Genomic DNA, 27,836 nt, shown 5'->3' with positions numbered 1-27,836 from the left:
TCATTGCCCAAGGCACTTCAGTAGTTTCTACAAAATACATTCTTTTTTAAAGTAGGGGAAGCGTGTGCTTTAGGAGTAGCATGGCAACATAATCAGAAGAGGAGACAATCACACTGAACACAAAACACCTGCTGATGTTACATGACTGCAGCCAGCAACTCTGAGAGACTGTGAACTCAGTTTACGTTTCTTTCTTGTAATTTTCCCCATGATTATACATCGAAAAAGGAACAAGCAGAGTGTTGTTGTTTTGGGCACTCAGAGCAGTGATAGTGGCTAAGGCTGCCATGGTGGCAGCTGAACACCAGCCAGGGTGACTCAGGGCTGAGAAACACTGTTCCCAAATCTCTGTGAATTACTCGAGATACGACAGCAGATGGTGACAAGCAAAACCACCCCCACGACAGTGCTGAGAGAGGAAGGGCACTCTGTCACCCATACATTCCCTTCAAGACACAAGGAAGTGTCTGGGGTAGCCAGGGATTCTGATTTACACAGCAGAGGAAGACAAGCCTTGGCCTCAACAGTGGATTTCTCACGGCCTGGATAAACCCAGGACTCTGACCTTTACCTTTACACGCAGTACACCAGGCCATGGGACTGTGCAGTCACATTCCACACACTGCTGACGTTATGTACCTGCTCACACCTTCATTTCCTCTAGGTTCCCCAGGTCTTGTGTTCTTCTGTTGTGAGTTAAACATCCACAGGAAGGACTTTTGTCACTTAGAAAAGGTGAGAAATCAAACTCCCATGGAATCCTTTATTTCCGAAGAAGTTTTGTTTGTTTCCATCTGGTCCTTCCTGTGGAACTCAGGGCCCTGTGCATCCTAGCCAAGAGCACAGCCCCTGAGAGACGTCTATTCCTTTTCCTGTGAGTCTGTCAGTTAGGGAGAGGAGGGGAACAGACCTGCAGTTCTATAAGGGCAGCCTTCTCAGTCTTCTAAGACAGCAGAGCGAGTCTAGCAGGTGTTTCGCACTGTCTTCCAAGTCCCACTGGCTCAAGAGACTCATTAACTTCTTTGGAAGGGCCAAGGCCACCACTGGAATGGGATGTGCAAGCTGTCTGTGGTTGGCTCTCCAGGACAGATTCACCCATCTAGGACAGAGCACAGTAGACACAAGGTCAATAGAGAGCGTCATTGTCTCGGTCATTGACAGCGTTTCTGACGATATGCAGGTTGTCTGTTTTGTTTTTCACCTTCTGGAGGGGTGTTATAAGGCTGTGCTTTTTGAGGATTCTGGGGTCTTTGTTCCACCATCTTTTGGGACCTGTTTCTTTCTTAGGGCTTGCACACGCTTTATTCTATTAAAACAAGCAAAACAAACGTTACTTACAAATCTTATAAAGATACCTACCAGTCCCAAAACAAACAAGCCAGGTCTGTAGAAAAACAAAGTGAAAGAAAAACAAAAAGACATGGCAGATTCTGAAGTTTCCTGTAGTCTTTGCACTAAATAGAGCTGCTGCTTTCATGGGCATGCACATGGACACCTGTTCACACAGGATCAGGCCATTGCCCTTCTAGCACCATGGTTAAAGTAGTCCAGTTATTGTGAGACACTGGGCAGGGAGCACTACTTCAAAGGGTTGAGCCCTTAAGACATGGCCAGAACCTGACCAAATACATCTATAGTGTGAGGAGGGAGATATCTTACTTTTTGACCTTTTGCATCTGGTCTATGTGGTCTGGGAGAGAAGCACCAGAGCTCTCTGGGAAGAACAAGGTGATGATAGCTGTCAGTATGGTCAGACTTCCCATGATGACATAAGGCAAGAAGCGGTTATAGGCACCTGTGGTCGAGCAGAGGATCCAGGTTACAGTGAGACTTGGTCTCATTCTGGCCTTATGTTTCCTTAAGACTTTATATAGGACTTGTCTTCCTGTTGGTCTCCGTGCTTCCCAAAGTCTGGGCTGCTAGAGTGAAGTCTGGCATCTAGAGGGTGTCAGAACCCAGATCTGGCACAGATGTGCCCAGAGATCCAGCAGTGTCCACAATGGACAAGGGAGAGGTATAGGGGAGCAGAGTCACCAAGCCACAGGGTTACCAACGAGCACGAGACGAGGTACTTGTCCAGGACAAAGCAACTTTGTACCTCTGCAGAGCGTCACAGTGTGATCTGCATTGAGGTCAGACAAGATCTGCAGCCCATTAGCCATGTACCAAGCTTTCAGAGTACCTGCTACTCTCAGGACACTGGCAGGTCCTCTCCAGAGCTAGGGACATGCAGAGGAGGAGGAGCTTCCAGGAGGGAGTCCTGCTATATAAAGTGTCAAAAGGCAGCTCTTTACAGGGCATAAACACCCTGTCATGAGTGGCAATGAAGGCCTGTATGCCACCTACTGGGGGGGGGGCTGAGGCAAGAGGAGCAAAGGATCAAGGGCTGCTGGGGCTACAGAGCAAGTTCAAGCCCAGCTCATACAACTTACTGAGCCCCTGTCTTGAAAAGTAAAATGGGGGCCAGGGCGATGGCTCAGCTTATAAAAGTACTTGCTGCTAAGCCTGGTGGCCTGAGTTCGATTCCCAGGATCCACATGTTGCAAAGAAAGAAGTGAGTCCCCTAAATTGTCCTCTGACCTCCACATGTACACTGAACAAATGAAGTGTGTGGGAGCCCACAGAGGTTTCCTAGTGAGATCTGAGCTTGCTTTACACAGCAGGGCTGCAGAGGGGGATGGACTGGCCATGTGTGTGGTTACCAGGTGTTTGGAAGGGTCTGCACTTGGCTGTGCTAGGGGGAGGTCCTTTGTTCCACCCCTTGGCATCTCTTTAAAAAGTCCTTTAGAAGAGACAGGAGGGGCCGGTGGATAAAGATCCAGGCCTTCCCGAGGCTATCCTGCGTTTCTATCTGTCTCTCTTCCCTCTATATTTCTATCTAAAACCCTTATCCCTCACTCTTCAAGAGTACCCCGGGGAAAAAACATGGGGGTGGGTCCCCCAAAGAAGTGTTCTAAGTTATGGCAACTATCAGTCCCTCAGGAAGACCTCTTGAATGGACAGGGTTCTCTTTATGTTTCTAACTCCAAGAAGAAATTCCTCTAGTAAAGTACACTGGCTCCCTAAAGAATTTCTTAGGATGAAGAAATCATAGTTTGTGATGGAGGGTCTGGGAGACTGAAATAGAACCCCTCACACTTTCTCATCCCCATCTAGATGGTCTATGAGTTATTTTCCATTGGAATCGGTGCCTTCTCCATATTACACTTAGAAAGGACCTCCTCCAGCCAGGGTCCCAGTAACAGATGCATCCTGCTAACTACAGGCATGTGTGTCCAGCTCACATTAAAGCTACTCAGGGCTTCTGTTCCATCCATCATTCCAGTGCACTATGGTACTTACCAAGGTAGACAAAGTATGGAGACAGAATGCTGCCAAGGCGGGCTGCTGTGGAGCTGACCCCCACACCCATGTTTCTGACCACAGTGGGGTACAGCTCAGCTGTGTACACATAGACCATGGAATAGGCTGAGGTGATTCCAAACTTGCCCACCATCACCAGGGTAGTAGACAAAAAAAGTAAGTCTGGAGAGATAAAAGAAAGATAGCAAAGGTAAGAAGCACCAGCGTAAAGGCCGCCCTGGAGGAGTTCTCTTCCCTTTTAGCCTAAAATGAACCCACTTTCTCCCTGATTTGGAGTAGACAGAGTTGGTCAGTTTCTATACTTTTCTATTGGAGGAAAACACCATGGCTTAGATTTCTTTCTAAGGGGATTACTAAAAGGAGACTGAGCCGGGCGGTGGTGGCGCACGTCTTTAATCCCAGCACTTGGGAGGCAGAGGCAGGCGGATCTCTGTGAGTTCAAGGCCAGCTTGGGCTACAAAGTGAGTTCCAGGAAAGGCACAAAGCTACACAGAGAAACCCTGTCTCGAAAAACCTAAAAAAAAAAAAAAAAAAAGGAGACTGAGCACTTCAGCTAGTCTCAGTGAGGGTAAATGTGTTCCTCAATCTAAAAGCCCAGACAATGTGCCCCTCCGCCCAATCTGCCTGCCTTCCAGAAGTGATCCTGTGTTAGGGGTGAGCTGCTTCCCCAGAACCTCACACTGAGGGCACAGTGGAATTAACCAAGGACTTGAACATGAATGGCAGAGTTCAGCTCTAGCTCACTTCATGCTTACAGTCTACTCAAAAGGTCCAGGGCTTTGGAGGTGGCTCAGTGGTAAGGGTCCTTCAGTCAAGCCTGAGAACTTGAGTTTGGTTCCCAGGACCCACAGAGTGGAAGGGGAGAACTGACTCCTCCCACTTCCTGCAAGTTGTCCTCTGACCTCTACATGTGGGAAACATGTCTCCCTGCTCCCAAAAAACAAGAGTAAAAAAGTCACTGAACAAAGTCTCTAAACCATCTGACCTTCGGGATGACCCTCCAATCGACTTCACTGCCTAATGAGAATAATAACTATGACCCACAGGTCGCTCTGAGCTCTGCTGGGAGCCACTAGCCACTCCCAGGTTCCTTCTCTACACAAGGGGCTGCTCCTGTGCAGAGGGTCCAGTACCTCAGACCTCAAAGTAACCACCAGAGGTTCCAGAAGCCTCAGGGGCATGGAAGATTCTGGTAAGTAATGGACAATAAGGCTTGCCATGTGTTCCACAGCTTGTCAGAAAGGGTTCACCTGTCTATTAGTGGACACCACGGCAGTTTTACTAGCACACTCTTACCCATAGCATGAGCTCTCTTCTACCTCTCTCCTTCTTCATCACTTACTAGTTCCTTTTTCACTCGGAAGCAAACTGGGCTCATTCCCTCTCACAGCTCTGAAGTAGGCCAGGCGATGTCAGAGTCCCCATATAGGTAAGGATGACCTTGAACATTTCGTTCTCCTGCATCCTCCTCCCAAGTGCTGGGATTACAGGTGTGACCCTCCATGCCTAGCTTTCCCTTTTCTATCAAATCTTCTGAAATGGTCTTCTTTTCTTTTTCTTTCTTTCTTTCTTCCTTCCTTTTTTTTTTTTTTTTTTTTTTTTTTTTCTTGAGACAGGGCTTCTCTGTTTAACAACCCTAGTTCTCCTGGAACTCACTTTGTAGACCAGGCTGGCCTTGAACTTACTGAGATCTGCCTACCTCTGCCTTGAGAATGCTGGGATTAAAGGCGTGCGCCACCACTGCCAGGCTCTTCCTGACTTTCTTATGGTGTTCTGTTACATCATTTAAATTCTGCTGAATATCTCTTGTTTAGGATGCTACCATGACTGCTCTTTAGATGAGCTCCTATTTCCTTTCTTTTACTCACAGAAGGTAACAACATCTGAACAGTAATAAGCATTTATTAACTATTTTCTGCTCTACTAGAAAGAGACTCCATCAAGACCCACTCCAGGTATTGCTTGAATAAATAAATAGAACAGACCTAGTGTGAACACTTTTCCTCTTAATTTTAGAGAGGAAAACAGGTATGAACATATTAACTTGGCTCTAGGGCTTAATTAACCAGCAGCCCAAAGCTTTCTTCACACTGAAGGCTCTGACTTTGTGACACCATCTCTTGATTTTTAAGTGGGCACTGTGCACATGTAACACAGATCTAACGTCCTGACTGTATTTACTTCCTGGTTGAAGGAAAGTGGAACACAGAAGAGTCACTTGCAAATACACAGCGTCCATACCTGAGGGCACCAGCTGCATTAAGAGAAGGACACCGCCGCCCAGGAAGAGGGCACCAGCCATGGAATAGCGCCGGGTTACATGCTGCAGCAGCAGCCAGGCCAACACATAGGCTGGGACTTCAACCGCCGCCAAGAGGAAGCTGTTCACATAGATGTTCCCATGCAAGTTAGGAGTGTCAAGAGAAAGTCCAAAATAGCCCACTGATATGGTCAGCCTGCAACAGGGTACAGAAGAGAGCTGGAGAAGCGGCACCCATCTCTCCAGACCCACACACCTTGACAAACATTCATCTCCAGAAGTTCTGAACTGCTCTTGATGCAGGAATGGGAGGGCAGTAGTAGATTTCACCTTGTGCCTTACTTCCTAGCTCAAAAGTTAACTTTCCCAGGGTAAATCATTTGCTGATGCACCTTCAGAACATTTCAGAAAGAAAGTGTCTCAGCAATTCACATTGACTTAATCACTAGGGAAAAGTCCCAACCTGCATTTCACCATTAAAATCTTACAACGAAGCATTTACAAAAATCCAATTCCCAACCCTTTTGTCAAACCTCTATCTCTAAAAATATTTACATTATGATTCATAACAGTAGCAATATTACAATTATGAAGTAGCAAAGAAAATAATTTTATGGTTGGGGGTTACCACAACACAAGGAGCTATATTAAAGGGTCACAGCATTAGGAAGGTTGAGAACCACTGCTCTATGAACATCCCAGAAGGACCATATCCCACTTTCATGTTTCTGGAAAGTTCTTAGCAGCCTCTGGAACCTAAAGGATAATGTGTCTTCACTGAGACCCTTCTTCAAACTCCCAACTGCCCCAGCCAGAGAGTGTGGGTCATCAACAGAGGACACTTTGAAGAGGAAACAGCCAGGCATGGGGGAGGGGGTGTACAGGGTGTGTGTGCAAATGATAGACAATGTGGTCCCACTGTAGTGGGGAGCTCCCTCTGTCTCCATGAGCACAGTAGAGGTGCTGTCAGTCTCTTCTTGGCTATTTTCCATAGATAATCTCCTGAGGGAGGGGACAAGGGACAGGACAACTAAGCAAGGACCTGTGGGATTCCCTTGTGGGATCCCTAGATCCTAACAGCCTCCATGACCATTTCTCCTTTTCTGGGTTTCCATGACATAAGAACTGTCATGTCCTTGTGGCTGCCATCCATCACAAGAACAACCCTTGCATCACGTGATGACAGAAGTTTTCAGCTCTGGTCTGAGGCATGTCTATAGCAAAGAGTCCCCAGAGTAGGTAAGGCTCAGGCGGGTCTCACTTACGCACCACAGGATTATGGACATGATGGTGAGGATCCTGATATTCCGGGTTCGGATCAGATCATAAATGTGGTGTGACTGAGGTGTCCTGGAATTTAGGTCTGGTAACTGCAGGAAGAATAGAGTTAATGGTATAGGAAGGAGAAAAAGTTGGAGACCTGGAACTCATCATTTTCACTATCTACTTCTCAAGAGTTAGGGAGCATTTTAAGGTTCTCCCTTGAAAAGACAGCAGTACAGTGACTCAAGGGAGCTGTCCGAGGCCCCCGCAGGCTTAGTCAATGACAAAAGGCAATGAAGGACCTTGAGGGATAGAGAGAGGAATCCAGCAATTGTAGAGGCCCAAGGTGACAGCAACCTCATTGCATTACCCTCCTCTCAGGGAGGCCTTTGAGGTTTCCTATGCAAAGCTGACTCCCTGCAATCTCAGTCAGAGACAAATAAGGCTGTGTATTTTACTGAACTGATTTTTAAATGGAATGAATATTTTGAGTCCTCATACCATGTAGTTATTGGTCTTCTTCCAGAAAAAAAAAATGAAATTGACAGTAGAAAAACTGACCCACATTTCATCCAGAGTAACTTCCTATGAGATTCAGCAGAGCCAACACCATCACTAAACCACATGTCTAAACATACCGATGCTCTTTCTGAGCTAATACACCTTCGGAGCTTGTTTTTACCCACACAGTAGTTCAGCAAAAGGTCAACTTGGGACTCAGAGAAATCCCCAAACAGCCTGATTTCATCAGTGATTCCAATGAGGCTTAAGTGTTTACCCAGACTGACCCCTTACTTAAATGCCACCAAAGTCACCTCACTTCAAATGCCCTCAGTCACATTCCAGACCTGACTTCTGTGCTTCAGAGACCTTCTAGATCATCCTGAGTGAGTGCTGCTGCCAGGCCACCACTTAAGGACTCTTGGTGGCTCTCAGCATCTTGGCTGCCTATAACAACTGCTTCCTCTCTCACAAGCCCCAAGTCCTCATGAGAACAGAACATCTCAAACATGCTTACTGCTTACACGACAAGAAATTACTCATGGCATATGAGAACAGGGAAGAGGTGACCATCAGAAAAGACTTGGATCCAGCATGATGGGAAAAAACAGCTGCCAGAGACAGAACACTACTGAGTGCAAATGTACGGGAATTCGGATTCTCTTTTGATGACAACCGCTGATGTTGTGGGATATCTGTACACTGTGTGAAGATGTATTGCTATGATTTGTGTAATAAAAAGCTGAATGGCCAATAACTAGACAGAAGAGATAGGCGGGACTTGCCAGCAGAGAAAGATATCCTGGAAGAGGAAAGACAGAGTTGAGCCAGAACAGAAGAAGCAGGATGAGCAGTACAGAGAGATGTGTTATCAAGTCACATTGTAGAATGTAGATTAAAAAATAGGGGTTAATTTAAGTTATAAGAACTAGTTAGGAACAAATAAGAACTATTTAGGAACAAACCTGAGCTAAGGCTGAGCTTTCATAATTAATAAATGAGTCTCTATGTCGTTATTTGTGCGCTGGTGGCCCAAAGAAAGTCCATCTACAACCTGAGGCATAAGAAACAGTGACTTCTCAGAATGCTAAAGTTGATGGACGCCTCTTTCTAATGAAGGTATTTTAATATTAAAAGTAATGGTTAAGCCAGACATGGTGGCATATCTCTTCAAACCGAGCTCTTGTAAGGCATAGGCAGTCAAATCTTTGGGAGTTAGAGGCCAATCCGGTCTAGACAGATTTCCAGACCAGTCTGGGCTACATAGTGAGAACCTATGTTTAAAAAAAAAAAAAAAGAAAGAAAGAAGAAAGAAAAGAAAAAGAAAAAAAAGAGAAATGGTTAAAAAATATCATTACTTGGATAGGAAGTAAAGGAAGCATGGGGAAAAAAATCCATGGGAGAGAATTAGGTAGTTGGACCCCATTCCTCATCCTCTGAGGTTTGTGTGTATACATGTGCATGGGTGTATATGTGTACGCACCACAGGAATGTGAGTGCGTGTGTATGTAGGCTAGAGGTTGACCTAGTGTCATCTTTAATCACTTTTCTACCTTCTACTTGAGACAGGATCTCTCACTGACTGGTTAGCTGGCTGGACCGGCTAACCCTGCTAAGCCCCCGGGATCCTTCTGTCCCTGCTTCCCCAGTGCTGGGATTACAGGCACACTGCCATGCCTGGCCTTTTGGTCATTGTTGGGATCTGAACTGAGATCCTCATGTTTGTATGGCAAACACTTTACAGACTGAATCATCTCTCCATTCCTGTAACTTCTGCATTTTAACAGACCTTGCCTTAGGGATGGCGGGGGTTTGGGTAGAGTAAGGGCTGAGTTCCTGTGAGCTGTGCTGTATTCTGCTGACCTAAAATGACCAGTGTGAGCCTCCCCACCAGCTTCCACAAGGTATTTACCTCATCTGGATCAAAGATTGTGGAAGGTGCAACAATCCCATTGATTTTGGCCGCTCTGCGGATGATCACCTCTGCCTCTTTAATTCGGCCTTGAGAGACGAGCCATCGGGGAGACTCAGGAATAAACCTGGAAGTACAAGTGTAATCTAGTGAGGCCTCCTGTTCACTTGCTCTCCCAGGGGCTGGCCATGCTTAACTACAGAAGGGAAATGAGGTTTCAGATGCAGAGCTAGGTGTGTGGAGTGTCAGGTGTTCATAAGCCAGAAACAGATGGCCCAGTAGCTACCTGAGGTATGAGTTCTGCCGAGCAAAACCTGAAGCATCCTGTACATCCCAAGGGGATCCCTACTCTGGCTGGTACCTGCCTGTCTGCAGTAGTGGTGCCCTTCTGGGCTTTAAGGAGACAAGCACAAGATGGGCAGCTGATGCCCGGCTTCTGCTGAGCGTTAGGCACACCCAGACCCTGCTATTTTCTACTCTGTCCCTGAGATCCACAGGAACTTCTGCAGCGATCACTTAACGTCATTTCTTCCTCTTTCCACCTCTGATTTAGTCAACAGACCCGTCAGTCTCTTTACACAAACCAGCATGGTTATCAAGGCTGGAGACTTGGTTTGTGGAGTCTTAGAGGATCTGTTCCTTACCCCTGTGACCAGGCAGCCCTCTCTCCTCTGTGATAATCAGGAGCCATGATGCATTATTTCTTCCTCTCCCACTACTCTCCAGGGTGCTTGCCAATGTCCATGGATGAGGATCTCACTTTAGTCTAGTCTATTGTAAGGGGTGATTCTTGCCGGTTCCTCTGTCAAGTTCCATGCCTTAGAACGGCCTATGTTCTGCCTGCCTAACGCCCCTCTGTTGGAGGTGAGGCTGGAGCCTGCATCCCTCTGCAAAGCCACTCAGGAAAGCTCACTTTTGGAGCTCTCCCTCTCTCTACCTCCCCAAACCCATGGCCTGGGGCCTCAGCATCAAGCAGCTACAGCCCAGCCTGGGATCTGAGAATTTCCCAAAGGTTTGATTGGCCCCATCTGACTGCAGTAAATTGTTAGTTCAACTTAGAACAGGGCAGAGGACAAGCAGGCTTTTCTGAGTATGGAGAGACTTTGTGACATGATTTATAAATAAATTTCACCATCCTTTTCTGGGATCTAGAATTGGGGTTTGGGGGCTATTGCTGCCCTCTACTGGACATGAGATAGAAGCCACCCCACAGGCAGGGCCACACTCACCACCAGAGAGCCCCACAAAGCACCCCTGGCAATGTGATTGCCAGCAGCAGCTTCCGCCAGTCTCTGATGAAGTATGCAAACAGAGGCAGAACCATGAAGCCAAATGCAAAAAATATGCATACTCCTAAGGTGGCGAATATAATTCGGACTGACTTTGAAAGAATTTCTGTTCCTGTTCAAAACAAGGGAGGAGGCAAGTTAATCATTAATTAGGGCTATTTCCTTAGGAATCTTCTGTGGTATCATTTTCAACATAGAGACAAGGAGGGAGCCAGAATTAGCTGTGTTCTGAGGTCCTGGGAGGGGTTGCATCTGAACTAAGTCTGCTTTGATTTGCTCCTGGGGTGTTCCTCTGAGGTCCCTAGGCAACAGTGCTCTCATGAAAACATCATCATCATATCATCCCCAGTCACATGCTAAACAGTGTTAGGCCCCTGTAAGTCCTTACATGAGGAAGAATTCACCAAAGAAAAGTCATTACTAAGGTCACACATGCTAACTATTATCCTTCGAGGAAAAAATGTTCTAGTAAATGTGAAAAGAGAATAATAATCCTTTCCACAATGCAACCCAAAGGAACCCAGTGATCGGATTAGTTAAGCAAGGCTCTTCCAAACAGGGAGACTGGAAGCTTTCCAGTGGGAACAAGGTGGCTTGTTTGAGTCAGAGCCTCAAAGGATGAATGAACTCTGACCAGAACCTGAACGGGGCCATTCACTCTCCTTGGCAGACACTGATAGCCACCAATGCTCTGTAGCAGCTCCCTTTCCAGGGGAGCCTGCCCTCCACAGCCCATCCACCCTTGGTGTGCTTCCTTCGTTCCTCAGCTACCTAAGCCCTTGCTATGCAAGTCCTTAAAAATGGATGCTCCATGTGAACCCTAGTTAATGGCTTAAGTACTAATAAGGCCAAACGGTCACAAGTCAGAGGCCAGAAGAGAGCCGGACATCAGAAGTGAGGAACCATTGTCTGGCTCAATCTCCCAGCTGGTAAGCTAGGTTTATTTACTAGGGGAAATTTTCCCCATGACTTGTCTCCAGAAAAATGAAACAGAGTATCTAGAAGTAAACTCCAACTCATGTCCATACCTAGGACAAATGCTGCCAGGTAGTTGGAGATATGACCCATGCCAACAAGGATAAAGAGCACAGTAAACATCTCGTAGTTCACAGAGAAGACCTGCAGGAAGCTGAAGCCAGTGTGCATGGCCATGGTCAAAAACAACACATTCTTCCGTCCAAACCTGGGGAGGAAAGAGGATCACAGAGAAGCAGATGGGAGAGGCAGCAGCAGCTGGCTCCACTGAGAGGTGCTTTCTCCTGTCACAAGGACTGGCACCAGGGTAGTCCCACTCTCCCAGTCTCCACGCTGTCATTGAATTCCACACTTTCTAGGAAGTGTAGCCTGGACACTCAGGCTGCTCCAAAGGCAGTGCCACAGTGATGCTAATGACTGCAGGGGATGAAAAGGCATTTGTTTTGTTTAAATCCACGTACTTATAATAATTTTTAAAGATAAAAAATACATGTAAAAACTCAAATATATAATTGCATTACAATTTGACTTTTATAACATATAGAGTATACTCCTTCACAAGTTAAAACGTTTTAACTGTATTTGTTTACATTTTAAAGAGGGGTTTGAGAAATAAAAACATGACAGAAATTTTGTATACTTCACACAATAGACAAGCACAGATATTTTGATAAACATAAAATAGTCACTTGTATATATCATTCAGGAAGAAAGTATATTTACAAAGGAATGGGTAAAACTGCAATGTGGTAACAGACATGCCTGGTAATTCTGTGCAGTCCGATTTGATATTGCAGGCAGATGAAGCAGCCATGATGGAGAACCTGAGTCTGTCTTCTGCTACAGGGATAGAAACCTAGTTCTGGACCAGTGTTGTGCTACTGAGGTACACCCTCGTTCAGACTTCTAACTTTCTGTTTTAAAGTCTCCTTTCATTTTTATTTATTGGGATGCAGCCCTGTGGCGGTCAGAGGACAACTTGTGGAGTTGGTCTCTCCAGCCATCATACGAATCCTGGGGAGTTGAACTCAAGTCATTCTGTTTGACAGCAAGCACATTTACCTGTTGAGAAGGTAAAAGGTCACCAGGCAAGCAACCTAACTCCCCCCCCCCCCCCCCCCCCCCCGAGTTAAAAATTTTAATTGTAATTTTATTTTATGTGTATAGATGTTTGGTCTGCATATATGTCTGGGCATTATATGCATGTCTGGTGCTCTCAGAGGCCTAGAGAGCATTAGAGCCCCTAGAACCAGAGTTACAGATGGCTGTGAGCCTCTATGTAGGTGCTAGAAATTGAACCTAAGTCCTGCAAAAGCAGTCAGTGCTCTCAAGGTCTGAACTGTCTTTCCAGTCCCCAATACAACTCTTGGGAAAACAAATAAACAAACAACCCCTCCCCCCAAACAACAACAACAAAACCCCTCCATGGGTCACTGAAGGAGGTGAAATTTGGAGAAATTTTTATCTTTTACTAATGCAGATATAGAAAGAGTCCTTTTCATTTATTGAGGAAGTTTCAATGTATCAGCATAATAGTTACACACAAAATCAATGTTGGGATAAAGTACCTTCATGGAATGCACAAAACGAAAATGTCTGTATACCATCTAGATGCCCTAGAATTGGAGATGATGCAAATATGAAATATATAGCATAATGAAAATGCCTGTATATTACCTATATCCCTAGAATTGGAGATGATGCAAATATGAAATATATAGCATAATGAATTACAGAAAACAATACTGACAATTTAAAATAGCTGGAGGAGACTGGCAGAGCTCAGTGGCAGAGCGCATGCTTAGCACCCATAAGGACCTGGGTTCAATTTCCAGCACAAACGAAATGAAAACAAAACAACTACAAAAAAATCCAACATACAAATTACATACAAATTCCAGGGATAGATTATGGCAACTGCATGAAAGCAGCCAAAGGAGCAGGGGATGTGCATCATTACCTATAGTGCAGACTGTTGTCTTTGCTTAGATTAGCGCTTCTTTCTGTTTTCTTCTGGTCAGGGTTCTTCCTGGAGAATGCATTCATCTGCACTGTCTACATGGAGGAGCTTCTCCTCAGACCATGCAGACTCACACACTAGTTTCTTTGGGAAGCACCCTCTGATACACCTGAAATAATGCTTTCTCAGGGTTCTAGATGTCCATCTGCCTACTGTGTTGGAGTTTTCCTGAGTACCATCAAAAACTGCATCAATCCCTTCCCTGGATGTAAGCTTTCTACTCTCTTTACATATCCTTCTTTACAACAAGAAGCTCAGTTTGGAGGTTTTCTGTCGTGTGTGTGTGTGTGTGTGTGTGTGTGTGTGTGTGTGTGTGTGTTCTCATGTGCACATGTGTGTATATGCATGTGGAGACCAGAGGTCAATCTCAGTGTCATTAATCAGAAGCTGTCCATCTCTTTTTAAGACAGGGTTTCTCACTGACAACTAGAACTCACCTATTGGGTTAGGGTGGCTGGTCAATAAGCTCCAGGGAGCCTTCTGCCCCTGGCCTTCCATCCCTAGGATTACAAAGCCAAGCCACCCAACTGTTCACAAGGCTGTGGGGCCTGAACTCGGAACTTCATGGTTGTGGGGCAGGCCCTTTACTGACTGTGCTATCTCCCCAGCTCAGAATTCAGAATTTTAAATTTTTGTTGATTTGGGGCAGTTTTGGGGTTTAGGGTCTGTTGCTCTGGGATTGCCCCTCTAGTGATTATGATCACACTGACATGGAAGTGGTTCATTTATTACCTTAGTCAATGAACTTTTTTTTTTTTTGTAAAGACTTTTGTTTTGAAAATATGCATGCATATGTTTGTGGGGTAGGGAACATGTACATGTGTGAGTACAGGTGCTCCCAGAGACCAGAAAATGGCATGAGATCCCCTGCAGCTGCAGCTGGAGCTAGAGATAGTTGGGAGCCGCCTAATGTGGGAACTGGGAATAGAACTCAGGGCCTCTGCAAGAGCAGTGAGCGCTCACTGCTGAGTGTCTCTCCAGACCTGGAAGTGGTTACTCACGGGTACTAACTTGGGTGGGGCAGACACTGGATGTGCTTCTGAGGGAACAAAGTTCTACTGCCTGCTGTGCTGGCTGTGGTCAGGCACTTCCAGTTTGGTCGAACTGTGACAGTGACAGAATCTAAAGTAATTGGGTTTCCAGAACTAAAGTAAACTTGTTTCTCTAGATTCTTACCCTCCCCACCCTAAAGAATCCCCCAGTCATGACCCATCAAGGGAGACATTTAGCCATCACCTGCATTCTCGACCTTCTCGCTCCCTGATCACTCCCAGCAACAGCCAACCTGGGCTAAAAAGGAAACTTCAATCTCCTTCCTGAGCCCTTGCTATGAAAAGTGGAGAAGGGAGTGGTTTCAGCTTCTTTCCTGGAATAATTCATGAAACCACACATTCATTCTATGACATCTTCTGTATCTTTACTCACTTTAAAAAACAAATTTGGCCAGGCAGTGGTGGAGCACGCCTTTAATTCTAGCACTTGGGAGGCAGAGGCAGGCGGATCTTTGTGAGTTTGAGGCCAGCCTGGTCTGTAGAGCAAGATTCAGGAAAGGCACAAAGCTACACAGAGAAACCCTGTCTTGAAAAACCAAAGCAAACAAACAAACAAACAAACAAAAACAAATTTGTAGCCAAGCGGTGGTGGCACACATCTTCAATCCTGGCCATTGGGAGGCAGAGGCAGGCAGATCTCTTTGAGTTGAGGCCAGCCTGGTCTACAAAATCAAGTTCCAGGACAACCAGGAATACATAGAGAAACCCTCTTTTGCAAAACCAAAAAAATCAAACCAAAACAAAATAAAACAAAAACCTGAAACCAACCAACCATCCATCCAACCAACCAACCAACCAACCAACCAACCAACCAGCCAAACACTGTGTTTGTTGGCTTGTTGTTGTTAAAGTGGGTGCCACAAAAGGAAGTAACAAGTCCGTCTGGGGGAAAGTGGCGGATTCTGCTTGAGACTGGTCTGGGCTGGCTCATGCCATGTGTATTCAATGAATGCTTACTCTCTTATATTAGACACCGGCAATGTTTCTGCTTTCAAAGAGTGTCACCTCTGCCCTCCAGAAGCTACTGTCTGGTGAGACAATACCAATCACACTTTAATTAACATGCTACCAGACACACCAATACACACTGAGACAAGTGCATAAAAGAAATGGTCCCCAGGTGCCCAGAGACACAGAAAGGGACTCAGACTCTAAGGTTAGGTGATGGGAGAATTTTTACTGGGCTCCACCTGGTCTGGCTCCAGAGTGCTAGCACCTAGCCTTAATCCACCTTTTGTTTCTTGGTTACCTGTTGTTTCTCTTGATGCCCTCTGTGTGAATCTTGCCAAGAATTTCCCAAGGGTACAAAACCTATGCAAAACTTGGCTGGAAAAAATCTGGCACACTGTGATATTCCTTAATTGAGAATCTGCATTTGGCATTGTCCCTTTGCAAGCTTAGTCAGGATGTTTTGGGGATATGGAAATCAACTTCGTAAAAGTGTAAGTTTGGAAAAAAAATAAAAACTCCCTGAACTAAGGGAGGTTTCTCAGTCCATGAGAGGCTGGGCCCCCCTGCAGCTGGAAAGGCTAAGACATCCTTAAAGTGTACTGTATCTTCTAAGCAGGGCCCTGAGTGAACCCACACCCCTCAACAACAGGTAGGGATTGGGCATCTTGGGATGATCTCCTTGAGAATGGGCCCTGATAAGGTCCAAAGGAAAAGTAACTGCTGGCAGTGGGGAAGCATTCTGTCTAGAACGAGTGACCATCATAAATCCTAAGACATCAATTTCCATTCACTAGTTTTCTTCGGTGCTATGAAGGAAGTACAGGAATTGAGGTAATGGAAACTGCCACCAGGAGCTCTCTGTGTGGCCAAGAAATAGCACTAAGTGGAGAGAGAAGCCAGATTCTGAACACACACACTATGGCTGGGGAGCATGTGTGTGTATGTGATGAACACAGGACTTGAGTGACAGGCATTAGCTGCCCAGCAGAAGCCTTTGAAGGAAGTAAGAAACCAAAAATTGTAAAGTGCACTCTGGCTATTAGATAGTGAAGAAGGACACTCCCGTCTGGCTGCACTGTTCTGTAAGGGGGGCATGCTACAGAGACAAGGCAGACCAGTGCAAACTCTCCCCCTTTCCTTCCAAAGGCTGCTCAGGAGGATGACAGAGAGCTAGGGAACCCTTTCATACCACTACTCTTGGGCAGCTGGAGGGTGTGAAGAAAAAAACTTGCTTGTGTTCTTTGGGTTTTGTTTGTTGTTTGTCTTCCCATATAGCTCGGGCTAGCCTCTAAGTCTACCCTCCTGCTTAGCCTCTAGTGCCTGGGTTACAGGCATGCACAACCATGCTTAGACCAGAAAACCTTATGTGAACTTCATCTTTAATTTCTTACAGTTTTGGATGGGGTGGGGTGCACGTGAACTACAGAGGTACATGTGGAGGTCAGAGGACAACTTGCTGGAGTTGGTTCTCTCCTTCTACCATGTGCATCCCTATGACAGAATCCACGGGGTTGAGCTTAGTAAGTATCTTTACTCTGAGCATCTCTCCCACCCACAGACCTCACTTTTAAAGGCTGCCAATGAAATGGCAAACATATATTTACAAAGCCAGGAAACATTAATCTACTTCTTTCTAGTGTTGAGTCTCTCATAATCCATAAAGTTAGCTTAAAATGTCACATAAAAGTCATGACAATAGGCCCTGCAGTGGTGATGAATGCCTTTAATCCCAGGCAGTCAGATCTCTGAGTTTGAGGCTAGCCTGGTCTCCAGAGTGAGTTTCAAGACAGTTAGGGCTACATAGAGAAACCCCATCTTGCCGGGAGGGAAGGCATGACAATATAAAATTATTTCAATTTCATTTGAATTTAGATTTAGGTTTATGCCAGGAAGAAAACTCAACATTTCTCCCATATTAAAAAGTTACTGTTGATACTCTGAACAACCAATTGAAGTCATAATTTGGTTCAGTTATCAGCCTGGCACTCAGAAGTAGTAGAGCCGTCTACCTCACAAGCCCTAGCACTTCTCTGGCTGTGCAGACAGGCTTGAGGGCGGTGCTGGGAGCTGCAGGCAAGGAGTGCAGTCAGAACACAGCACTTCAGTGCTTTCATTTTCAGGCTGATGCTGTGGGATGCCTTTCTATATGCTGTGAATATGTGTTGCTCTGATGGTTGATAAATAAAGCTCCATTGGCCTGTGGCAGGGCAGGATAAGGTTAGGCGGTACATTCAAACTGAAGGTGAGACGAAGAAGGGTGGAGTCAGAGGAGACGCCAGCTCGCTGCCCAAGGAGTAACAAGATGCCCACAGACTGGTAATGCCATGGCCACATGGCAACATATAGACTAATAGAAGTGGGTTGAGTTAAGTTATAGGAGCTAGCTAGCAAGGAGCCTGACCCACAGGCCATACATTTGTAAGTAATATAAGCCTCTGTGTGTTTACTTGGGACCAGCAGCTGCAGGCAGCAGATGGGAGAGATTTGCCCTGACCACGGGCTGGTAGGATCAGAGACACAGGAAAACTTCCGGCTACAGTCTAAGTAAGCTAACTTAAAAGAAATTTCAGGTGCAAAAGCCAGCACACACACACACACACACACACACACACACACACACACACACACACACACACACACACACGGGTGTCTTGTATCCCAGGCTGGCCTGTAAGTCACTATGTAACTGAACAGGACCTTAAATTCCTAATCCTCCTGCCTCCATCTTCTAAGTACTGGGATTACAGGGGTGCATCACCACACCTGGTTTATTTGGTGTGTAGATCAAACCTAGGATTTCATGCATGCTAGCCAAACACTTCACCAACTGGGATACATCCTTAGCTCCCTGCCTCAAAATTTTCAGAAGAGGTCTTTCAACACACTCCATCACCCTCTGTAGGGAAGGTAATCCGGAGTATGCTCATGAATTTTGTTTCCATTGTTTCTTTGGGAGTAAACCCTTTAGTGTGGAACTTAAACACTTTTCCTCAGGTGATCATGGTGTTCCATGCACGGTACACAGGTTCTTAAGATGGCTCATAAAGATCTAGTTACCCTAGGACACAACTGGCATGGTTTCTACACCCAGCTTGGGGCACTTCCTCCTTGATTTGGACATCAGCTCAATTTCTCTGAGATTCAGTGGCCATTCCACCCTTGAATTCCTCACTTCTACATGAAGGACCTCTCAGCCTGGTCCTGCCCCTCCTCTGCCATTACGGGGACCAATCATAGAGTAGCTATACATCCAAAACCACACTGAGTCTCTCCAATTAGGGGTCTCATAATCACCCCAAATTCAATACCTTCCAACTGAATTCAGTGTCTCCTCTGCAAACGTGGTTCTCTGTCTAGAAAAGGGTATAATCTCCCTCACTTTGTTATGAAGGCCAGAGACCTTTCCCTCCTCACTCTCCACATCTGACCAGTCAGCAAGTCCTCCTGACTTCACTACCTCATCTCTCCAGCCTTGGTCCTATGCTCAGCCCCTATCATCTTTTGCATGGACCACTGAAGATCTTTAACCAGTCCCTTTAAGATCTCTCTTGTAAACTGGGTGTGGTGGTTCAGTCCTTTAATCCCAGGACTCAGGAGACAGAGGCAGATGGAGTTCTGTGAGTTCGAGGCCAGCCTGGTCTACAAAGGAAGTTCCAGGACTGCCAGTGCTGTCACTCAGAGAAAACTTGTGTCCAAAAAAAAAAAAAAAAAAAAAACCAGAGAAAAAACATCAAAAACTAAAGAGATAGATAGACAGACAGACAGATAGACACACACACACACACACACACACACACACACACACACACACACACACACACAGAGAGAGAGAGAGAGAGAGAGAGAGAGAGAGAGGTGTCTCTTATTTTCCTTCCATCAATACAAGACAGTCGTCAAATTCTTTTTTAAAATGCCTGTTTGACAGTCACACTCAAGTTACAAACAACAAATACAAACAACTCTCAAGGGTCCTCACTGCTCTCTGCCTGAACCCAAATGCCTCACTTTGGTCTCAGCTAAGTCCAGTTTGTCCATCTGCTCAGGCCTCTGCTTTGCTTCTCAGTAAAGCCTCCCCTGCCCCTGTCAGACACTCCCACAGCACTCTGTCCTTCTCTGGTATTGTTTTCCATGGCCAAGGAAAACAATCACCCCCTCAGTAAGTTGAATCCATCTATTTGCCTTGCCAAGGACAAGTTCCAGGTGAGCAGAGGTCTTTAGTGGTAGTTCATAAACCAGTGGTCAAGGATCTCTGGGCTTCAATACAACCAGCCACTTGCCAGCTCTGTAACCCTGGGCACAGACCTTAACCACTGTGTTTTATTTTCCTCATTTATAAAATGGGAATAACAGCTCCTGCTTCAGAGGGTTGTGAGGACATGGTTATCTGTTTGGTGCTTAAGGTATGCTGTACTTAGAACAGCGTTTTGCACACATTACATACTATATATTTGCTAAACCAACAAAAGTAATAGATTGATGCATGTTACTAGATTAAGAAAAATATCATTCCCCAACAGGGAGGTACTTCAGACACAGCCAGAGTTGAAAATCTATGGTCACAGCCTACAGACCTCTTTATTTATTTTATTTTATTAATATTTTTTTTGTGTATGTGTTTCTCTGTGCAAGGTTGTCCTAGAACCCATTTTGTAGACCAGGTTGGCTTCAACCTCAGACAACCACCTACCTCTGCCTTCCAAGTACTAAGGGCTGTGCCACCACAACTGGCAGCCTACTGACCTCTTTAATGCACCCTGGTAGCAGCTGAGTATTTTTGTTTTTAATCACTATATGACTCCTGAAAATAAATCTAATGGAATATATACTTATGTAATTTTCATTTGCTGAGAGTGGTGGCACATCCCTTTATTTCTAGCCCCAGCAAGGTGATGTAGAAGGACTGCCACAAGTTTCATGCTGCCCTACATAGAAAGTACCAGGTCAGCTAGACAAAAGCAAAAAAGCCTTTGTCTCAAAAAAAAAAAAAAAAAAAAAAAAGCACCCACAAAACCAAGGGCCAACAAGATGGCTGGCTCAGCAGGTAAAGGGCTTGCTGTGTTAGCCTCATGAATTCAGTTGGATCCCTGGAACTAAAATGGGGTTCCACAATTTTCTCCTGACCTCCAAATGCATGTTTTGGCATGCTGGTATACACACCTCTCTTCCATTACACATACACAAAATAATAAATGTAGAAAACAACATGCAAAACTCAAAAATTATGAATAATGATGTGGTAGTGATCCATAGATATAAATGTGTAATCATATCACCATGAGTGTATGTGACAGAGCAATGCAGCTTTGCTCCCCAGACAGAATGACATTCTGTCTCAGCCTGAACTTTTCTCTGAGCCCCTAGCTATCCAGGAGGATGCTGCAGCAACCTCTATTGGGTCTAGAAGTATTCTATCAGAGCCACCATGGCTAAAGGTCAAAAGCCCATCTTTTGACTTTAGGTGTCTGTGATAAATCCCAAAGCTCCAACTTAAGGGACATAGCATAATAGATCTTTCTGAGAACTTCCCAAAAGCTACTGACCTTGGTTCAACAACAACAACAACAACAACAACAACAACAACAACAATAACAACAAATCCTCATATATAATCTGTAACCTTTTGTATATAATTTCATGAGTTGTTACTTTTGGTTTCTGAGGCAAGTTCTCATTGAGTAGCCCAAGATGGACTTGAATTACTGGAATCCTGTGGTCTCAGTCACCTGAATACTGGGATTACAGGGGTGCTCCACTTCCCACTGCTTCAATCTCTTTCTTTCTTTCTTTTTTTGAACCTTGTTTTATTTAAATGTGTTCAGGCTACAATACAACCCTTCAGAGTCAATCAAATATGTAATGTCAATAGTTTCCTCAAAACTCTTAAAGACTCAGAGCCACAGTTCTAAACCTCTATAAGGCAGCTTCAGTATCTAAAAGATCACAACACAGTAATTGTGGAATTAAATCCCATTTTTATGCAAATCAAAAGAAAAGCAAACAAGAGTATCAAATATCAAACTACCCAGAGCCAGTGACATCATTATTCAGTATGTATATTTCTCAACTCCCTAAACTTCTTTCTCAACACTGGGAAGTTGCTTCCCCCCAACCCCAGTTTTTCGAGACAGGGTTTCTCTGTGTAGTCCTGGCCGTCCTGGAACTCACTCTGTAGACAAGGCTGGCCTGGAACTCAGAGATCCTCCTGCCTCTGCCTCCATAGTGCTGGGATTAAAGGTATGCAGTACCACTGCCTGGCCTTTTTTTTTTTTTAATTCCCTAGCAATTCTCATGTCAGCTAGAGTTGGAAATCACTGCTCTAACAGAACATCTAATTAAGCAAAATCATGATTAATTCAAAAGCACAGCACAGGAAAATTGCAGGCATGTGGGGGATAGACTTAGAACCAACACACTCTGCTTTTGAACAATCTTTATCTCTTCTAAGGCTCAAAGATTACTAATAGCATAATTTATACCATAATCCTACCAACTACTACAGCTAGGGGCAGTAGTCAGCAGTAGGTGCTTGTTCATCATGCAGGAGACTGTTACTAAAACAAAGACCCCAGAAAACACAACCTGGACAGAACTTTGTCAACTATCATTTATTATCCATCGTTATAATACTATTTGTCAGTAAGGGAAGACTGAGATTTTTAGGCATAAACAAGACATCGTCTCAGGGCACTGGAAGAGGGTGAGACCTTCTGGTGCTGGATTCCCCTGGTCCTATCCAGGAAAAAGCTATGAGCAAAGGGTCATCTGTGGCAAGGGAATAAGCACTCAATTTTTAAGAGCCTTGCTCATTTGAGCTCACTGGTCTTCCTTCCCTTCAAATTTCAGATAACAGAAGACCAAATAAAGGGAGTGGGTCATGGAAAGTGTGGGCCCTTGGTTTTGACAGCAACAACTGTCCTTCACCATGGAGCCCCTCACAAATGAAAACATGAAAAAAGAGACCATTTTCATTTTTGATAGGTTAATGATATTTGTGCTATAGCAAAGGCTGGTTGTAGTGAAGTTTCACTTCAAACTTTCACTCATTGATAAATCAGACATTATTTTGGAATGCGTAACTTCTGCTAAAATGTAGATTTAATCCAATATAGTATATAGTATACCACTTTTGACATTTACTTGTAGGCCCTATGCTGTGGATATTGCTCTGTATGCTGTGAATGTGTTGCTCTGATTGGTTAATAAATAAAGTGCTGACTGGCCAGTAGCCAGGCAGGAAGTATAGGTGGGACAAGCAGAAAAGAGGATTCTGGGAAGAATCATGAGTCACCAGCTAGACACAGAGGATACAAGATGTAAAGACAAAACTGAGAAAAGGTACCAAGCCACGTGGCTAAACATAAATAAGAATTATGGGTTAATTTAAATGTAAGAGCTAGTCAATAGTTAGCCTGAGCTAATGGCCAAACAGTTTTAATTAATATAAGCCTCTGTGTGTCTACTTGGGTCCAAGCAGCCTCAGGGCTGCAGGAGCTGGGCAGGACCAGGAAAACTTCAGCTACAGCCCTATATTAGAAGTCAAGGTTAAATTCATCACCAAAATATGAGAATATTCTTACAGCTACCACTAAGGTAATAAGCTATGAAATTAATTCCCTAGTATTACTTTGAAAATATACCCCTAGATATTAAAAGAAATCCCAATTCTATCCCAAGGCATTGTTTAACTTGGATTCTTCAGTCATCATCTACAGTTGGCTTAATGGTCACTCCTCTTCTTATCTGACCCCAACCAATTAAACACCAATGTTTCTCAACTCTTTGGCTAAGGGTAATTTTTTCTCCTACTTCTGTGCACACAGGATTAGTCAAAACAATCTTGCCCAAATAAGCCTTGACAGCACTAACTCTTCCTCCTGTTGACAGGGATCCTATGTTGACCATAAGCACTTCATTCTTAGACAGTTTTTGGACCTTTGCTCTTTCTTGTCTCATTTAGTTCGTACGCCCAGAAGATGTTTAAGCAGGAAATAGGAAATTTCCAGTTCTGTGAATATTTCAGGTAAAGCTCCAACTGCACCAAGCACTTGTCCCTACCATTCTGTGAGCTCTGTACAAAGTGGGGTCAATCTTTGTTCCAACTCCAAAGAGACTACCCAGGGCAGCATACTGAAGATCATTATGTTCCACAAAAAGTGATACAATTTTGGAAAAGATTGGTTTACACATGAGTTCTCCTTCACTATCTTTGGAAACAATACCAGGTCTCACTTCTATCTCCTGGCCTACCTTTAACACTCCTTTTGGAATACTACCACCAGCTACACCTCCCTCAAGGTCATCAACTTCACAGCTAGGTTTGTTGACATCAAATGACCAGATAACAATGAGACGGGGTTCTGAAGTAAACTCTCTTGGGGGCACTGGTATTTTCTTCACTATGTACTCACAGATGACTTCAATACTGTATTTCAGCTGAGCAGAAATTGGAATAATTGGTGCTCCTTCTGCTACTGTTCCTTGTACAAATGTGAGAATCTGCTCATATTGTTCCTTAGCCTGACTTTCTTTCACCAGATCAATTTTATTCTGTAAGATCAAAATATGCTTGAGTTTCATGATTTCTATGGCAGCCAGGTGTTCAGAAGTCTGAGGCTGAGGACATGATTCATGACCAGTTATCAACAGAAGAGCTGTATCCATCACTGCTGTGCCGTTCAGTATCGTAGCCATCAAGATACCGTGGCCAGGACAGTCAACAGAGGAAACATGCCTGACTAATTTGACGTTCCCTTTGGTCCTTGGAATGTCTGTAGAAAACTCATCTGGTATACTACTTCCACATGACCTGTAACATTCTGGTCTAGGACAACTTGGGTCATCAAGTTTATAAATCTTAGCACTAGCATATCCAAGCTTGATGGTAATATTTCTTTCTAGTTCATTTTTGAATCTGACAGTGTGAACTCCAGAAATAGCCTTCACCACAGGGGACTTCCAATGAGCTACATGACCAATTGTACCAATATTAATTGTAGCTTGTCTGCTGATAACTTCATGTGAAGGTGGTGTCAACTTGGTGACATCCAATGTGGCAAGATCCTGTCGGGAAAGATGTGCCTGCCCGAGAGTCACTCCAACCTCACTCCCAGCTATCTTGCTCAGAGAGCCGCTTTAATTTCAAGGGTTTTGGGTTTTTTTTTTTTTTTTTAGTTCTCTGAGCTATTAATGGACCTTAGATTAAAAACTTTAAAACTGTACAACTACCATGCTTATAACAAATAACATTCATTCTCCTGGTCATACAGTAAGTGCCATAACCACAGGCCACTTACCTAAGGGACACCAGGGTTCTGCTCCTCATACCACAAACTGACTAGTGAGGTCTCTATCTTCTCTCACCTTGCTCAGAGAGAGAACCCTATCTTCCAAATACAAGGGTGGCCACTGTGGTATTGCCATGCTCTACAATATAGTGCATCCACACATGTATAGTGTCAACCTCTCTCTCCCTTTCTCAGGAATCGGGAGAGTACTATATTCTCCCAGGGAAAGGGGGTCACACTTGTGCATAAGTGAATCATGGCAAATCAACTGGTTATTGGACCATGGGTACACATGGCTTGGCTAGCAATGGTTTCTCTGCTCAGTAAGGATTAGGAAATGATGTGGGAGGTTGTTGGCCCATTTTACTTGATATGTAAAGTCTAAGCTAGACATAGATGCTGCTGCTTCTGAAATGAATGGCTCTGGTCTAAGAGAATACCATCAGTTGAAATCAAAGCCAGGTATATACTCCTTGATTAGTACTGGGCATCTTACCTGTCCGAGAGCTGTCCTGAAAAGAAGGAGCCCAGCAACACACCCACGTAAAACAAGGAGGTAGTGAACGGGCCTTTCCAATCATCCTGACACACCAGGTCCCACTGTAGGAAGAGGAAAGGGATGCATTACTCACTCCTTTTCTGCAAGTTAAGGCTTCTTGTTAAATGCATTGGCATCGCCTGTATCCCTGAATGTTCTGAGTGTATGAACTCACTAGCACAAGCAATGCAGAGAAGCAGGCAGCCTCTCCCTCTCCATCTTGTCTCTCACAGTGCAGGTAACTGGGAATGGCATGGGTTTTTGAAACTTCAAAGCCCACCCTCAGTGACACACCTTCTCCAACAAGGCCATAGGTCCTCCAACAAAGCCACACCTCCCAACACTTTCCAAACAGTTCCACCAATGGGGGACCAAGCATTCAAATTTATGAGCATATCAGGGCCATTCTCATTCAAACCACACCACCACAGAAGACTTTTTACATTGTTCTGCATAATCAGTACTGCAGAGACTCCAGGAAATTACTATTGGTGCCTGAGTCCCCCAAAACACTTCCACATGCCCCATTAAACAGCATGTCACATCTCCAGCTGAGAGACTGCAAGGGATCAGAGTCACCCAAGAGGAAAGTGCAAAGGAATGAGGATTTAGGTTTCCATCACTCGCTACATGAAGGTTATGTGCCATAATTAAACCTTGCCAGTGATCTTGTCTCAGAATACTGTGGAAAAGACTCCATATAAAGTCACCCTGAATAGAAAGATCTTCAGACCCAGGGGTCCTTGAGAAATAACAATCCATCGAGGGTAAACGGAAAACAATTTCTCGTGGGACAGGACAAGACTTCATTTGGGGTGAGGACAGGTGAAGGAGGAAAGAGTAACTAGAGACATGGAAGAGCGTTTGGGACACGTGTTTCCTTAACTTAGAAAAGTTCTGCAAAGAGTGTTTCCTTTCTGAACATAAATGCTAAGACGGTGGCACTTCTCTGGACCAAGCCCTAACTCTGCTCCTCTGGATCACATCACCAGACAGTCGCATCACTCAGGGTCTCAGAGCATCTCCTAGGGGCAGGGTCTTCTGGACTCCATCTTCAATGTGGCTCTAAGGACAATGGCCAGCCTGACACTTGTACTCTGAGGGACATACTGAGGCTAGAAGTCATCTCATAAATTTATGTTCCTGGGAGTCCTGCCTGGAGGATGCCCATCACCAGGGAGCCTGTGCGGTAGAGGAAGGACTACAACCGTCGCCCGCGGTTGTCACCAGACACTGACAGGGGCCTGCCACCTACCTCGGTCACGATAGTGGACAGGAAGACATCCTTGTCGTACTCCCAGCCATCCAGGCAGCTTTCCTGCTCCAGCTGCTCCAGGTCCACGTCCAGTCCAGGCTCCAGCCCCAGCGCAGAGAAGTTGGCGATGGCGGCCAGTCGGTAGCGGCGGCATTTCTGGGGCACCTGTCGCCCGTCCTTCGTCTCCAACGGGATACTGTGGTTGCGCCACGCGCTGCTCAGGTTCACGGAGTCCGGTACCCGGCAACGGTGCTCAGGGATCGCCGTCAGGAACACGGATGACAAACCAGTGAAGCCATTGGGGATGATGCTGGCGCTGAGTAGGAAGAAGATGAGGCGCTGGAAGGGCCCCCACTCGCCCAGGAAGGCGGTCACGTCGTCGTAGAGTGACATACAGCCCTTAGCCGCTCATGGCGTCAGGCCTAGAACCTGAAGACATCTGGGCGCAGGGGGCGGGGCGCAGGGGGCGGGGCGTACCTGTGCGCATGCGCGCGCAGAGCACCAGTCACCTCCCTAAGAGAGGCGCGAGGAGGGCATCTGCAGACCTTCGCAAAGCTCGTGAGTTCCTCCTGCCGCCTCAGACCCGCCAGTGCCAACAATACGTAGGGCGTGAAGCCATCATGCCAGGCTCTGGCCTAGGCCACCCGTGCTGGGCGCTGGACCCGCGGATGCCTGAGGCGGACCTGGCCCAGGACTCAGAACTGCCCGGGCGGTGCAGAAGTTGGCGGGTGGAGCCTGGCTTCAGAATTAGTCGGCTGGTGAGGGGGGCTCGGAGCCCCTTGACCACTGACCCTGCTGTCCGTGGAGCACGGCCCTGAGGTGAGGAATCTTCCAGAGTAGGCGCTTGGCTGGGGGCGGGGCCTCTAACTCCCGCCCTGAGGAAGCAGTGGCAGCTGGGGAAGGGGGCGGGTCTTCCCAGGCCACACCCCCTAACCGGGCTTCTTTAGGGAAGTCGTGCCCAAGATGGATCTTCACTGCGGGAAGGCTTAGAATTTAAGTATTAAATAACCTACTCTCTCAAGTTTTTGTTGTGTCAGAAAGGGATTGTATCCCGCTGAAAGTCTGCCCTGTCAGAGGACCTGAGTTCGATTCCCAGCACACATCCGTGGCTTACCACCTTCTGTAACTCCACTTCTAGGGGAACTAAAGCCCTTTTCTGGCCTACTGGGCACC

General features: G+C 45.5%; 1 protein-coding gene and 1 pseudogene across 1 annotated transcript; both read right to left on the bottom strand.

The window, feature by feature from the left end:
- On the bottom strand, window positions 1–27,064 carry LOC128122486 (solute carrier family 22 member 21). Its single transcript, XM_052758102.1, has 10 exons — window positions 26,664–27,064; window positions 25,367–25,470; window positions 11,617–11,771; window positions 10,529–10,700; window positions 9,300–9,426; window positions 6,893–6,993; window positions 5,605–5,819; window positions 3,343–3,525; window positions 1,660–1,795; window positions 1–1,306 (listed from the first exon to the last, which is right to left on the bottom strand). Exons 1-10 carry the CDS (start codon window positions 27,054–27,056, stop codon window positions 1,216–1,218), a joined length of 1,677 nt encoding a protein of 558 aa, XP_052614062.1. The 5' UTR covers window positions 27,057–27,064; the 3' UTR covers window positions 1–1,215.
- Window positions 23,148–25,006, bottom strand: LOC128121442 (eukaryotic translation initiation factor 2 subunit 3, X-linked-like; annotated as a pseudogene).
- Window positions 27,065–27,836: the final 772 nt, after the last annotated feature.

The sequence above is a fragment of the Peromyscus californicus genome, unplaced genomic scaffold, assembly GCF_007827085.1.
Source record: "Peromyscus californicus insignis strain IS unplaced genomic scaffold, ASM782708v3 Scaffold_3__1_contigs__length_106647218, whole genome shotgun sequence".
NCBI classification, from domain to species: Eukaryota; Metazoa; Chordata; class Mammalia; order Rodentia; family Cricetidae; genus Peromyscus; species Peromyscus californicus.
The sequence above is the reverse complement of the archived record's forward strand: the minus strand, read 5'-3'. Positions and strand labels throughout refer to the sequence as shown.

Bases quoted from the DNA above. Each gene is read 5' to 3' on its own strand.
- LOC128122486 (XM_052758102.1), bottom strand. From the start codon at position 27,056: ATGTCACTCTACGACGACGTGACCGCCTTCCTGGGCGAGTGGGGGCCC. The intron at 11,772-25,366 runs GTAAGATGCCCA...TTTCCTCCCCAG, and splicing joins TCAGGACAGCTCTCGGACAG to GTTTGGACGGAAGAATGTGT. The intron at 3,526-5,604 runs GTATGGACGCTG...TTATCTCTCCAG, and splicing joins AATGCAGCTGGTGCCCTCAG to ACTTACTTTTTTTGTCTACT.